General features: G+C 46.6%; 1 protein-coding gene across 1 annotated transcript in view; it reads left to right on the top strand.

Annotated features, from left to right (window-relative positions):
• Positions 1–14303, top strand: part of LOC119404812 (A disintegrin and metalloproteinase with thrombospondin motifs adt-1) — a 34563-nt gene extending 20260 nt beyond the window's left edge. Inside the window, exons 12-18 of the mRNA XM_049419386.1 lie at positions 974–1109; positions 1788–1883; positions 2579–2733; positions 3522–3597; positions 3708–3825; positions 6974–7197; positions 13865–14303. Coding sequence (XP_049275343.1) covers positions 974–1109; positions 1788–1883; positions 2579–2733; positions 3522–3597; positions 3708–3825; positions 6974–7197; positions 13865–14020 — 961 coding nt within the window. The 3' untranslated portion in view covers positions 14021–14303. The remainder of the gene's footprint in view (positions 1–973; positions 1110–1787; positions 1884–2578; positions 2734–3521; positions 3598–3707; positions 3826–6973; positions 7198–13864) is intronic.
• Positions 14304–14639: the final 336 nt, after the last annotated feature.

Genomic DNA, 14639 nt, shown 5'->3' with positions numbered 1-14639 from the left:
TCTCTTCTCTTGTGTCCGTGTCTGCACGCTTACCTTCTTTTATGATGCTTACGAAAACATGTTCCAGGTGAATACGTTCTGCTGGAAAGTCGGAAGGCCAGCCTTGAGCGGTAGCTTTTTAAAAATGCACAAAGAATTCAACGAAAGCAGATGTGTAGGTAACGCGCGCTAGAGCTTTCCATGTGCGACAGCAGCGCCAGGATCCACAGCCTAGTGAGCGGAAGAAGCGAAATTGGGCCTTGACCTGACTTCAGGGGAGAAACAACGACACCCGTGCCCTCTTTAGTACAGCCGTGAGTGTACAGACACGACAAACATTTGCCTTGGCAAGTCGAATTCGTTATCAGGAGGCCAAATTCGTTATCAGGAGGCCAGGAGGACTGTCCGCTATCTGAAAGTGTCCTGCATGCAATGACCGATGAATGGTGGAGCGTGTGTGCGTGCGCTGTTTAATGTCCTATCGTTTTCTTTGTTGCCCTACCCATGACCTGCCTAGAAGGGGTGGTGTGAGGTGGGAGGAGGGAGTCGTTGGAAGAGAGAGATGCACGCTGCATCGCGTCCGCGTGTTTCATTGTAGTCCGGCTGTATCCTAGCGGCCAGCGTCGGCAACACTGGGCCGTTAATTGAGGGCTTTACGTCGGCCCACCTAGCCATTGCACGGAGCCCAGCTTACATCAGTCGTGCCTTCGTTAGGTAAAAAAAAACGGTATTGAAAGGATCTATTTGGTTCGTAGCTAACACTGGTTCGAGCAGAGGAACTGAAAACGAGGGACAAATGCAGTACAGACAAGGATGTCGCCGGACAGACAAGGACGTCAAGCGATGGCAAGGGCAGACAAGGACATCACTGTGACGTCCTTGTCAGTCCTCGATTTTTCCCTCGTTTTAAGTTCCCCTGCTCGAACCTTAGTTAGGTATTTCGGGGAGCTTATCTCTTTTCCATCGGGGCTTTTCGCTGCCGTGTTCTGCCCAGGCTACGGCAAGTTCTCCACTGGAACTCGTGGCGCAGCGAGCATCCTCCTGGTCAGCAGTGGGACGCCGACGCGCAGTGCCGCGTCTTCCTCAAGAGCGAGGGAGCAAGGTGTAGCATCAAGGCCGAAAACATGAGCGTGAGTCCGCATGCGAGACCAGCAACCTTGAGTATAACGTTGTGATACATAGCCTACAACCGCTATAGCCTATCATATGCAAGATACCGGCGACAAAAAAAAACTCCTCAGCAAGTTTATTGATTGATTGATTGATTGATTGATTGATTGATTGATTGATTGATTGATTGATTGATTGATTGATTGATTGGTTGATTGATTGATTGATTGATTGATTGATTGATTGATTGATTGATTGAAACTTTGCAAGACGCTGACCAAGTTGAACATGTATTTACTTTGACGCTTTGGTGTTTTTGACGCTCTTGACATTTTTGTTTACTTTGACGATTGATTTATTGTTTTGTTAGTTGTGTGAGTTAGTGAGTCAATATTTATTGATTCATTCAACAGTTTCCTTGTAATGCATCCATTGTAGCCCCAAAAAGGACTTTGCTGCTAAGTAAACTTCATCATGCAGGTCCAACTGTGGAGCAGAGACCTTTTCGGTCGGGCTACGTAGCCTTTAGCTTCCTGTAAGCAGCCAGAACAAACAAACTTCAGTTCGATTCATTTGCTTCATATCCTTCAAAGTGTGTAGCAGTATATATTGATCGACTTCACTTGTGATCTTGATTTCGGATCATGTTACCTTACACGTTTCAAAGTCGGTGTGTTAACAGGTTCTTGTCCTTCCAGGCGGTGTGCCGTGCCTTGCAGTGCAAAAGCCCTGAAAGAATTGGCCTATTTGGAGCCGGACACGCCTTGGAGGGAACCTACTGCGGAGAAAGCAGCGTAAGCGTTATTTGTTTAGTATTTTCCCCTGGAATATGAGGAGTAATCTAGGAAATAAGATCTAAATAGAATCTTTTTTGAAGCATCACTATTTTACAAACGGTGGCATCAATCCATTCATAGACTCTGCCTTTCGTATATCCTTCGCGAAAACGTGCCGAACGCAGTAGATAAACAGAATGCACTAGGTAAACAATTTATATCCTAATAACCGTGTGGAAAGGGGTAGCCGTCACCAAGCAATGGTGACAACTACTCCTTCATTTATCTTTATTTCGATAAAAAAAAGGCGCGCATTTCTTTAGCTGGTTGAGCGCCGAATAGCAATTGAAGTGATGAAAAAAAATTACTAAGTGTCCCCTGACCACGAAGACACTGCCCTCCGTCTACTGTCAAGCCTTGCGACAAGTCTGTGCAAACCTCGCCCGTACGTCAAGAAAGCGTGCATAAGGGTTCTACATCTGGGCCCTTCTCACCCCCTGAAGAAGCCGGTCAGTCTTTTACAAGTCGGATATTTTAACATAAATTCTGGTTGGAGTTTACTCGTGCCTGTTAAATTGTGCTGTTCAGTTATTCTAGTTCACCAACACGCCAAAATTTTTCATACTAGACCTTTTTGACAGCCGATATATCGCACTTCCGCGATCTCCGGCACATGTTCTCGCTCTCATGACCTTCCTTGGTGGCGGGCGCAGTGGTGCCAGGGTACCAAGTGCGTGCCCTTCCCCAAGTCCCTGCCTGTCGTTCCCGGTGGCTGGAGTGAGTGGGAAACGGTGACCGAGTGCAGCCAGCCGTGCCTGCAGCATAGCGTGGCTCTCGTGCACATGAAGAGGAAGTGCAACGATCCGCGGTCAGTGTCGTCGGTGATGTTCTTTTTTCCGCCTACACGTGTTTGCCGCTTGAAACGCTTGCCGGTTTCACATGCTGAAGTACCAAACCAGCAGCGCAGTGGTCTCAGAAGCAAGTGGTTATTGGTGTAACTAAAGACAAGGGTTCTTAGATGGGTTATTTGGTTTACTACATTATGGCGAAACAGTTCGAACGACGGGACACGTGAACGACAGGACACTATGCTGGCTATGGGGTGTATTTTCTTGGATTTTTTCAATATTTACCATATCACTGTTTTTGACGTATTGATATTCTACGTAATTATTCCTGACGTCAGTGCGGCCTTTGAGACAATGTTCGCGTAAGCATATTTTCGCTTAAAAGTGTTGTTGTTGGTGGTGGTGGGACTGTTGTTTACATATGAAAAAAAAAAAACAAGGGAAGGTAGGCTACATCAGAGCCGGCTATCCCATCAACATGACTGTAGTACTGAAGATTGTAGTATTGTTGTACAACATGATTGTAGTGTTGCTGTTGTTGTTGTTGTCGTTGTTGTACTTGTTGCTGTTGTTGTTGTTGTTGTTGTTGTTGTTGTTGTTGTTGTTGTTGTTGTTGTTGTTGTTGTTGTTGTTGTTGTTGTTGTTGTTGTTGTTGTTGTTGTTGTTGTTGTTGTTGTTGTTGTTGTTGTCGTCGTCGTCGTCGTCGTTGTTTATGCACGGGAAATATGGCTGTGTGGAAATAAATCGCGTGCTGAAATGATGGCAAGGAACAACTTGATTCCTTAACTTTATCCCCGTATTTCCACAGGAGGCAGAACACACTAGAAGGATGCGAGGGCGACAACGTTAGGCTGAGGCCCTGCGACATCAGCGCCAACGAAAAGGTGACAGACCCTCTTATACCGTTCACTGCAGTGTTTTGTCTAACCAGCAGGTTAGATTAGGTTGCGTTAGTTTCTTCATTTCTATGGAATGTCGAAATCCCTCATTGCAGGCTCCAAAGTGCACGCATCCCAAAACCAACCAGCAGTACATAGACGAAAAATGCGCCCTCTACGCACGCTTCAAGCCCGAACTGAAGCCCAGGGGCACTCAGGTCCCCTACAGCGCATGTAAGTTCCACCATCCGGGTACCTATTCTCGATCGTTATTGGCCAGTTCCAGAGCAGGAACACTGTTCTACAGTCGGATACAACTTTAGAAGGTAGGAGAGGCCCCGCCCAGACGACCGAAGCGCGGCAGCCGATCGCCTCCGCGACTAAAGAAATAGTCCCGCTCATGCACGCGCCGATGTTCTCCGAAGGCGGAGCCACCGGCCGTCCCGCTCATGACGTCAGTCCCAAGTGCGCGCCCATTGGTGCAGGCTTGTGCTCCTCCGCCTTTGAGGAGGAAATGCCGCTGCCTTCTAAAGTTGTATCCGACTATAGTCAACGCCGGCGCATTTGTTGTGCTTGCAACGTCCCTATCTACAAGTGTACGCCGGGGTTTATTCATTAGTAAGGCTGCGCTAAGTCTACACTACAAGTATAATTGTGACACGGAGGACAAGGACGTTCAGTGATTCGTCATTTTGTCTTTTATTTACATATAGTGTCGACTCACTGTAGCCGTAAGAATGCATCAACACCAACTAGCCCGCCTTGTAGCTTTACTCAGGGATTGATATTATGCAGATATCCATCTAGCGGACCGCCCACTTTAGCGCGCGCTGATTGGACACAGCTCGAGAGTTAGCGAACCGTTGTCAATCATAGGTAGGCAAAAACATGGCTGATCCCTCCGTCATAGGAATCGGTATAACACGAAAGTGAAACGTGTCTTCACAGAAGTAGTGCTTATTGTGTAGTAATATATGAGAGCTTGTACAAGGTCTATTTGTGTTTGGCAGCTATAGCACCGTTTGACGTGGATGCACCCATGTTGACAGCATGTCTCTATCGCGACGACTAACGCCCATGATCATGATTAAACCGTTGTGGTAGCTGACGGTGTGAACATATATTTGTACACAGCGAATCGTGAATCCCGCGTAAGGATGATATCAACAAGTTCATAATCAACACTGGTACCCGGTATGCACTTCTTCAAAGCGTCGTCAATTGAGAAGAAAAACGGCACGGTGTGCGCTTTCTAGTAATGGGTAGCCGACGCCTGTGCTCATGCATACATAACACACACTGCGCTTCAGCAACACGGGAGGTAGAGGTTCGTAGCCTGAGCCGCAAACGCGTGCGTCCCGCTGGCCTCTGTCTCTCAGGCGCTGCTCTCGCTCCACCAAGGCAAGACATTCGCCCGTCGAAATCGCGTCCTTTCTGCAACGCATATTGCAGCAGTTTTGTTAGTTGATGCTCGGGCCATTGAAGCAGTCGGCGGCGGAGAAATCCCGTTGGTGCACGTGGAAGCTGCACTACTCCGATGAGCCGACGCACGCTAACACGAAGCCAAAGGCAAAGAACGTAACTGCGTCAAGGGTGCCTCGGCGACGCCAGCGCGGCCAGTCTACCTCTCTGGTACCGAGACGCTTTAACTATGACCCCCCGATATCGCGTGCAATCTCGGAGTAAGCGCTAGTAAGTGTCAATCGTGAAGCATTACTTCTTTTCACATCTCACAGACGGCGGCACCGCCCCGCTCCGCCCGCCGCGAAAGAGAATGTGTGAAAGATATAAGGCGCGTTCGCGCCGTGTCTACCATCTCCCGAATTACCTTAGTCGGTAGGGCGTCGGGTGCTTGCCGTCGCGGCCGCAACGTCGTGGGTTCGATTCCCAGCGGGGTGTCTTTTTCTTAGTTTTTTTCTTTCTCACCCGTTGGCGTCCATTTTATCAACGTCATATCCGTGACGGATGTACTTGGTGGACCCCGGCATAAAACACTTTCGTGTTAAAATGTGAAGCTCACTCAAGACTCGCTCAAGAAATATATTTTGGGTTCAGGGCTCACTCGGACTCGGAATCACCAAAATTTTCCTGAACCGGACTCACTCGGACTCAGACTCACTAAAAGTTTTCTAAAGCGATCTCACTCGTATTCAACCTCACCAAAACATTACTCACCCGGACTCACTCACACTCAGAATCACGGCCCGATCTGAGTCTGAATGAGTTTGCCAGCCTATGGTGTCAATTCATTGCCGACTTTCGGGACGTATTCAGTCAGAGCATACTCAAATAGGCAGTCCACGTAGAGGACTCTTACAGAACGACCGCCCAGTCGAGGCCCCTCACGATTGCTCAATTTTCCACTGATGAAATAATTAAAGCACTATGGCCGTAGAATTTCAGTGGTTATTTAACGGTAAATGCGAGCGAAATGCATAAGCATTACCATTATTACCTCGTGTCTTTCCAATTGAAAGTAGTTAACGTTCAACTACCTTGGCAGCCAGCAACCCGCCGCGGTGCTGTAGTGGTTGTGGTGCTCGACTGCTGACCCGAAGGTCGCTGGATCGAATCCCGGCCGCGATGGCCACATTTCGATGGAGGCGAAATGCTAGAGGCCCGTGTGCTTAGATTTAGGTGCACGTTAAAGAACCCCAGGTTATCGAGATTTCCGGAGCCGTCCACAACGGTGTCTCTCATAATCATATCGTAGTTTTGGGACGTAGAACCTCCACAATTATTATTATTGATAGCCATCAGTGACCAACAGTGGCCAGCACTAGCTAATAGTAGTTAGCCAGTATTAGTCAGTGCCAGTGTTATGCGAGTGAATACGGCAGGCTCCACAAAGCAGGTTCAGCTAAGCGAAGTCGTCAGTCAAGCTGTGCGGGTTTTCTTTCTTTTTTTTTTTCATTGCGACCCTCCTCACGCGTTCTTATATGTACGTAGCGAATAATGTTCGTTGTTGCAGCAGAAATGAGTGTTCGCTATGTAATTAGTTTACTACATAGCTGTACTTTCCGAGTCTTCCCATGACAAAGTGTCTGCATGCCACTAGGTAACATTTGGCAGGGAACAAACAAGCGTTAAGGACATCTTAGTCGAAATCAGTAAGAAATGGGCATGGTCAGGGCATGTAGCGCATAGGCAAGATAACCGCTGGTCATTAAGAGTAACAGACTGGACTCCTAGAGTAGGCAAACGCGCGAGGTGTAGACAGAAAGTTAGGTGGACAGATAGGATTAAGAAGTTTGCGGGAATAACGTGGTCGCAGCAAGCGGAGGACCGAGTTGCTTGGCGAAACGTGGGAAGGGCCGTTGCCCTACAGTGGGCGTAGCCAGGATGATGATGACGATGACATTTTGTCTGGGTACCTCGGCAGCCCAGTCGTGGCGCGCCTGCGCCATCCACTGCGGCTACAAGGGCGACGCGTTCATCGCGGCCAAGTTCTTCCTGAACGAGCAGACCAACGAGACGGGCTTGCTGCCGGACGGCACCCGATGCCACTTCGACAAGTCCAAGGGGGCCGCCTACTACTGCCAGCAAGGGCAGTGCGTCACGCTGCTCCAGAGCCTGGCCGGAATACAGGACAACGAGGCCGGACAGGTATGAGGCCGCTCACGTTCGGCATGCCGGTTAGCTTATGCATAGACGGGCATATTTTTCCTGGAAAAGAAAAAGAAAGAAACGAAAAGTCCACGCTGTGAAAACCGTCGGACAGCAAAGCTGTAAACGCGCGAGTGTATGGGATTGGCTCGCGAGATCACGTGCATCCACATCATCAGTAATCATCGTTACCATTTCGAGCATGATCAGCATCATCATATTTTCGAGCATTGTCATAATCATCATTGCGTTTTATTTATTTCCTTATTAACTCCCCCTCTGGTGACATGACCTGCATGACGTCTACTACTACTACTACTACTACTACTACTACTACTACTACTACTACTACTACTACTACTACTACTGCGACTACTACTACTACTACTGCTACTACTACTAGTACTACTACTACTACTACTACTACTATTAGCACTACTAGTACTACTACTACTACTGCTACTACTACTTCTACTGCTACTACTACTACTACTACTACTACTACGATGACGACGGCACAGGGTGTACTAGGACATCTTCGCTTCAAAAATGAACAAAGAAACAGGGAATGCGTAGGGTTCCTTGTGCACTCGCTTGCTGTCGTGTGATTACGTCGGCATATGTCATGATGACGCCACAAATACCCTAGGCTTGTGACGTCTTGATGAATTCAGGTCTTCAGATCTCGTATGATTCATCTCAGAATCTCGTGTGGCGTCAGAGTTTTTGGTACCGTTCGTGTCGACGCCGACGACTACTATTTTATGAGGCATGCCTTTAAAAAAAAAAAGAATTCCGCGGTGCTGAGCGTCGCTGTGTTCTTGCTCGCTGGAAGCTCGCGCGCATCGTTCTTGCTATCTTTCAGTGTTTGAAATTTTGAAACTTGGAAGGTGGCGAAGGGAGCCCGACCTGGCCCTAAGCAACACTAATTGTAGAAATCAGCGCAAAAAAAATAATAAAACGGAGACGAGGAAAGAGACACACTCGACCAGAAACCCGCTCTCCTAAAGCAATACTCGGGGAATAAGAGTTATAAGCGCGACACCAAGAGGAAACGATAACTTATTACAGATAACATGAGTGTATACGACGTCGAGATCACTAAGAACGGATGGACCACAAGGCTTAGCAAAGAGTGGAAGCACACATGCAATTAGCATAACAATCTAAAGTAAGGAATAGCTGCTGGCCGGAAGTGAGAGAGGGGTGGTGATACGGAGAGTGAGGTCAAACATAGGTTTAGGTAGCACATATTGATTATCGGGTGCACACATGAAGCTTCAAGTGAAACAGCGCCATGGAGTGTGGACGGCGTGACAACACGGCACGCGTATTTCGACAGTTATCAATTATCAGACATTGGTTGTATATCGCTTTTCGATAACCACTGTGCTTGTTTTAGCCCGTAGGTTCTTTTATCTTCTTCAAATAGATAGTCGTAGAAAAAAAAACATTGTTTTTGTCTCGTGTTTACAGCAGCTGGCACCCTTCAAGCTTGATTCGGTGTCTATCGAAACAACGCTGTTTGAAGTTTGTGATCGATCTCGTTCTTTTTGTCTGCTGCACTGATTAGCCCAATCGCACTTGAAACAAGTAGACAATAATATGTACTCCGGATTGAGCGTGATGAACCGGAGTCGTGTGCATCACTTACTGCGCAGAACAAGTTGGAGACAAAATTTTAAGACGAAAGCCTTAGATGCCTCATCAAACACGACAATTGACCGTCGGCGTGAGCGGCGTCAATACGAGTGATGCAAAAAAATAATCATAACATGAAGACGTCATCATGATGTCACCATGTGACATCGTCATGACGTCACAGATCGCAAGGGTTGACGCTTGGGCAAGTTGGTGTGGATTCATTTCAAAATGTTAACAGCGCAAGAACAAAAGGAAGGGACGAGACAACCTTAGTTGTCTCGTCCCTTCCTTTTGTTCTTGCGCTGTTAACATTTTGAAATGAGTCACAGATCGCCATGGTTTTTGACGTCATCATGATGTCACATAGCGTGACGTCGCAGGATCACGTCATCATATGTCATCGTCACTTGGTCAAACGTGGGCCGATCACGGAGGCGGCGCAAAACAAGCTGAGCTGCAGAAAGCTTGCACTGCAATGCCTCCGATCTTGGAGGCAGTGCAAAAAACATGTTAGGTGCAGAAAACTTTAGCAGGGGAGCATGGGAGGATGAGTACATCGACTGCGAAGAAAAAGAAGATGAGATGCAGAAAGATTGAAATGCCTCCGATCTTGGAGGCAGTCCAAAATCACGTAAAGTGCAGAAAGCTTTCGGTGGGGGGATCGATAAAATCGACTCAGAAGAAGAAGAAGATGGCTTTCGCCTTCGAGTCGTCGTAGGCGATTGCATAAGGGACCCTGTGAGTTTTTACGCATATTATTGCCACAGAACTAGTTCACTATATGGTAAGTCAGCGTCAACGAGATTAACGTATAATAAGTCGCAGAGACGGTAGAAACCGCCAAGATATTTGAGTAAATGCACGTAGTGTATTCGCACGAGCGTGATTCGAAAGAAGCTTCGATAAGTAAACGCATGGCTCGTCATTCTCAGTCCGAGTTTTTAAGTCCAACTACAGTAAAAAATTTTTAGACCGCGTGAAACATCTAGCTTGAGATAGTGCAGACGTACAGGAGCACAATAAACCACGCTGCTGGGCTGGCTGGTGCGTCATTAATTACTAGAATTGCGGCGCAGCAAGAGATGTAGTACAAGGGCAACATGGACAGGCGCGCACTTCCAAATATTTTCATTTCAGTTCAATTTATTTCATCTCAAAGTTGACGGTTGGGTAGGGACGAAAGTGGCGTTTGTCTCTTCAAGAGAAACCCTGGTACGTGGAAGGCAACAATTCCGTCAATGTATCTGCGGAAAAAGTGTTCATATTTTTAAGCGTACAGTACACGCGTGACAGGGATAATCTAAACCGAGCTCAAAAAAAAAAAAAAAGCCAAATTCGTCGTTCTATACAGAGCTGTCCTTTTCTCTTTTTTTTCTGGGAGTATATCGTTCAGAAGTGTGCGTCTGGTCTTGTTGACCTCGTCTGTCATCGTTTGTTGCTGCGCAATTCTAGAATTAATAAAAAAGCAGTCACCGTGCAAAATTTGACGTTTCAAAGAAGATTGGAAGTGACACGAGAAGCTCGCGATAATAGCCGTTATCGATACCGGAACAGACAAGAAAAAAACATTATCGCTCGTAGATAGTCGTGCATGAAAAACGCATGACCCAGAACGTTCTACTTCTCGGCATGACCTCTGAGATCAAAGTTGAATAAAAAAAAATTCTCGGAGGCCGCGTGATTGGATGTATGCAATCAATCGGGGTGAAAAACGCGAAGGATACGACATTTTCGAGAAGGCTGCATTTTCGCTGAGCCTGAGAACGAAGCCTCACATAAAATGTCTCAGCCTGCAGTAGTTCTCGCGATTTCCACAGCTGTTTCTTCAACTAGAAAATTCAAGCATTAGAGAGGCAGAAATTCTCGTTTACGATGGAGCCCGTGTCCCAGAGACTTTTTTCACCGAACGTACGTCCTATTACGACAACCGCCAGATAGACGCGCGTCGTCTTTCTAGGTACTGTTGAAAATTGCCAAGGAAAATGTACCCTTGCCGGCTGTATGGCCTTGCCAAGATTGCTTCAGTTGTATGGGCCACAGATTCGTAGCGAATTCAGTCCAGCCCCGCCACGGTGTTCTAGTGGTTATGGCGCTCTACTGCTGGCCCGAAGATCGCGGGATCGAATCCCGGCCGCGGCGGCTGCATTTTCGATGGAGGCGAAAATGTTTGAGGCCCGTGTACTTAGATTTAGGTGCACGTTAAAGAACCCCAGGTGGTCGAAATTTCCGGAGCCCTCCACTACGGCGTCTCTCATAATCATATCGTGGTTTAGGGACGTTAAACCCCAGATATTATTATTATTAGCGAATTCAGTCCAATTGAAATTTCGTTACGGTTGGTCTCAAAGCTTCCCACGGGCACCGCATGTAAGTGCCGTACCGCTTCGAGAAGAGCCGGGCAAAGTGTATACGCTGCTGATGGCCTACTATAGGTACAATCGATTCGCCTGCGCCACTCTGAACCGCTTTATCATACGTCGAACGAGAAGTTCAGCAATTGTGCAGCCCGAGTACGGTGGCGTATACACAGCGAGGCACTAAATAAAAAATGGGAAGGTGTCAACACGGTGCAGACCTTATGTATAGTCCGGTTCATTCACTCCGCCCATGCAAGTTTGAGAGGTCGCGAACCTCACGTCCGGTTCCTGAAACCGTGAACACACTCTACGTTGCATTAGACACAGCAGAAGCGCGTAATGCAATGATCGAATTGTTTACTCATTTTTGTATGTGTGAAAATGACCTTGCTCGACCGCTGTACTGGCACTGCTTGTTGACCTGTGGTTGATGTTTCCTGAAGGACATGATTTTCCGAAGTCCATGTGCTGGGTCAAGGTGTTTCACTAAGTCACGTGACTTGGACTGTCGTAGTTACTTGTGTACTACCAGCATTTGTTAGCAGGGGCGAACGTGGGCTAGTGTTAACGTTGGTTGACTAATTTTGGCTAACTATTGCCTAAGAAAGGAGATGCAACACTTTTAACTAACTATCGTCCGATTTCACTAACATCGTCTTCGTACAAGCTGCTTGAACATATTATAGGTGCCCCGCCACGGTGGTCTAGTGGTTATGGCACTCGACTGCTGACCCGCAGGTCGCGGGATCAAATCCCGGCCGCGGCGGCTGCATTTTCGATGGAGGCGAAAATGTTTGAGGCCCGTGTACTTAGATTTAGGTGCACGTTAAAGAACCCCAGGTGGTCGAAATTTCCGGAGCCCTCCACTACGGCGTCTCTCATAATCATATCGTGGTTTTGGGACGTTAAACCCCAGATATTATTATTAACATATTATAGCAAACGAGATTAACAAATTCCTTTCTGATAGAAATAATCTCTCTAACTACCAGCATGGCTTTCGTAAAGGCTTTTCTACGGTTACCCAACTGACTTCCATCGTTCACAATTTTGCGTCTGTCCTTGATAAATCTGGGCAAATTGATGTAGTTTTTTTAGATTTTAGGAAAGCGTTTGACCTTGTATCGCACTGTAACCTTATAAAAAAACTCGAAGTAATTAACTTGCCAGCATATTTAATTAATTGGATTTCTGCCTACCTGACTAACCGTAAGCAACTTGTTGTTATCGATGATAACCTTTCGGGTGAACTTCCGGTAACTTCAGGAGTCCCACAGGGCAGTATTTTAGGACCTTTGTTATTTTTAATTTACATTAATGACATCACTAACACAATTACAGAGCCCGTTCAAATCAGATTGTTCGCCGATGATTGTGTGGTGTTCAATGAATTAACTTGCAGTGACGACCAAGTTGCACTTAATTCTAACCTTCAAAACATCGTATCCTGGTGTGGTAAATGGAATATGGAATTAAATGCAGAAAAGTCTGTCTATATGAAAATCACCAAAAAGGTTAAAAAGTTATCCTTTCCCTATAATATCGCTTCCAAACCCCTGATTGAAGTTAATCAATATAAGTACCTAGGTGTTACTATTACTAACAATTTATCCTGGAATACGCATGTCTCTAACATCTGCAAGTCGTCTTTCCGTAAGCTCTGCTTTTTAAGGCATAAATTAAAACAGGCTCCCCACGACACTCGTCTAACAGCTTATTACTCGCTAATCCGTCCAAAATTAGAATATGCATGCACTGTGTGGGACCCTTACACCAAACGTAACACTGACGCATTAGAAATGATACAACGCAAAGCAGTAAGATTCATTTTCTCCAAATACCGTTCAACTGATTCCCCATCAACCCTAATGCTAACTAATAGCATTCCAACATTGCAACTACGGCGTAAAATTCTTAGACTAAAATTCATGTTTTTGCTGAAAAATAGCCGTTTATCCCTTAACCCGCAGCCTTTCGTAACTCCGCTCGAAGCACGCCGGACAAGGCATCGCCATGCTGAATCCCTAACGCCTTATAGCACTAAAACCAACCTATTTAAGTATTCATTTTTTCCGCGTACAATAACAGACTGGAACAACTTGCCTTGTGAACAGCTGTCCAATATTGACGCTATTGCACAGTTAAGTTGTTAAGTTTTTTGTTTTTTTATATGCTTTGTATATGCCTTTTTGTACATGCCTTGTATATGCTTTGTATATGCTTAGTTTATATGCCAACTTTTGTATTGTTTCCTTTTTTTTTCGTTCCATACTTACAATGTTGTTTCCCTCTTGTTGTCATTATTTGTATTTACCATGCCCCTCCTACTTGGGCCCTTACCTGGGCCTGCAGTATGTCATAAATAAATAAATAAATAATAATAACGCCAAGATCGGTTTCATTCGATCGCAACGAAATGTTTGAATTGTCTGCCCGTTCTTGTATCTGCGTGACAAATGCTTGATCGCCGCAGTAGACTTGTTTGTTGGCCTATATAGTTGGTGTTTGCTGAAGGACGTGGTTTTTGCTTCCCTAACATCTCAATTTGCGGCTAAAAGCACGTCCTTCGCTGTACTTATGTGTCGCGATCCTCGTTACATTCAAAATTGTAGCCGTGGTGGGACAATATCAAGCCCGTATATGATGAAGCTCTACCACGAACTCAGGTCCTCGAAGTGGAAGACTCGGACTGGGCTCCGGACACCGAGGGTCGACGGCTGGTCGAGAAGTACCTGGAGTACGTGCCCGGCAAGGACTTCGCAGTGCTGGACGTGAAGAAAGTGCCTCCCGCACGAGCTCGCGTTGCCGTCGACGACCTCTAGCCTTCAGCCCCTGGACCTGCGTGCCACATTTCGTGTCCTTCGAGAGCAAGAGATTCGAACTGGAGATAGTCGAGCTAGTTGGTGTCCGTGTTTGCACCCCTCACCTTGTTCCACGCAAAAGACTAACTTGGCTTCGCTATCGCATCGAAGCATATTACTTTTTGCTTGTTTTTTCATGCAGCACTAGACATCAACCCGGCGTCTTCTACCCACCTCCGGTTGGTGCCCATTCAGTGACAACGAATACAACAGCAACATGCACTACAGTGTGAAAATTGGTCGAGCTTGTGCGCTCCCTCACTGGCCTCCCCCCGTGGTTTATGTTCATTATGATAGCAGCGCAGATGGGAGTGCAACGCAAGGCAGAGAACTACACAGCCTAGAATGCGACTGTGGCACAATTTCTGTGGACTTGCACAGTTCTTCAGTTAATTCTTTTTCGCCACGTCTGAGCAACAAGCCTTTGACCTGGCCGACCCCCGGGGCCTGATCGTTGCGTTCGCAGGCGATTTATTCGTTCCCTTGTAGGCTTTCTCCACGAATCAGATCTGTTCGAGTACTTTTGACAGGTTTTTGTATGACGTCTAAGAACGAGCTTACGAATTTCAAAGCAAGTAAG

The sequence above is a fragment of the Rhipicephalus sanguineus genome, chromosome 9 (assembly GCF_013339695.2).
Source record: "Rhipicephalus sanguineus isolate Rsan-2018 chromosome 9, BIME_Rsan_1.4, whole genome shotgun sequence".
Taxonomy (NCBI): Eukaryota; Metazoa; Arthropoda; class Arachnida; order Ixodida; family Ixodidae; genus Rhipicephalus; species Rhipicephalus sanguineus.
The sequence above is the reverse complement of the archived record's forward strand: the minus strand, read 5'-3'. Positions and strand labels throughout refer to the sequence as shown.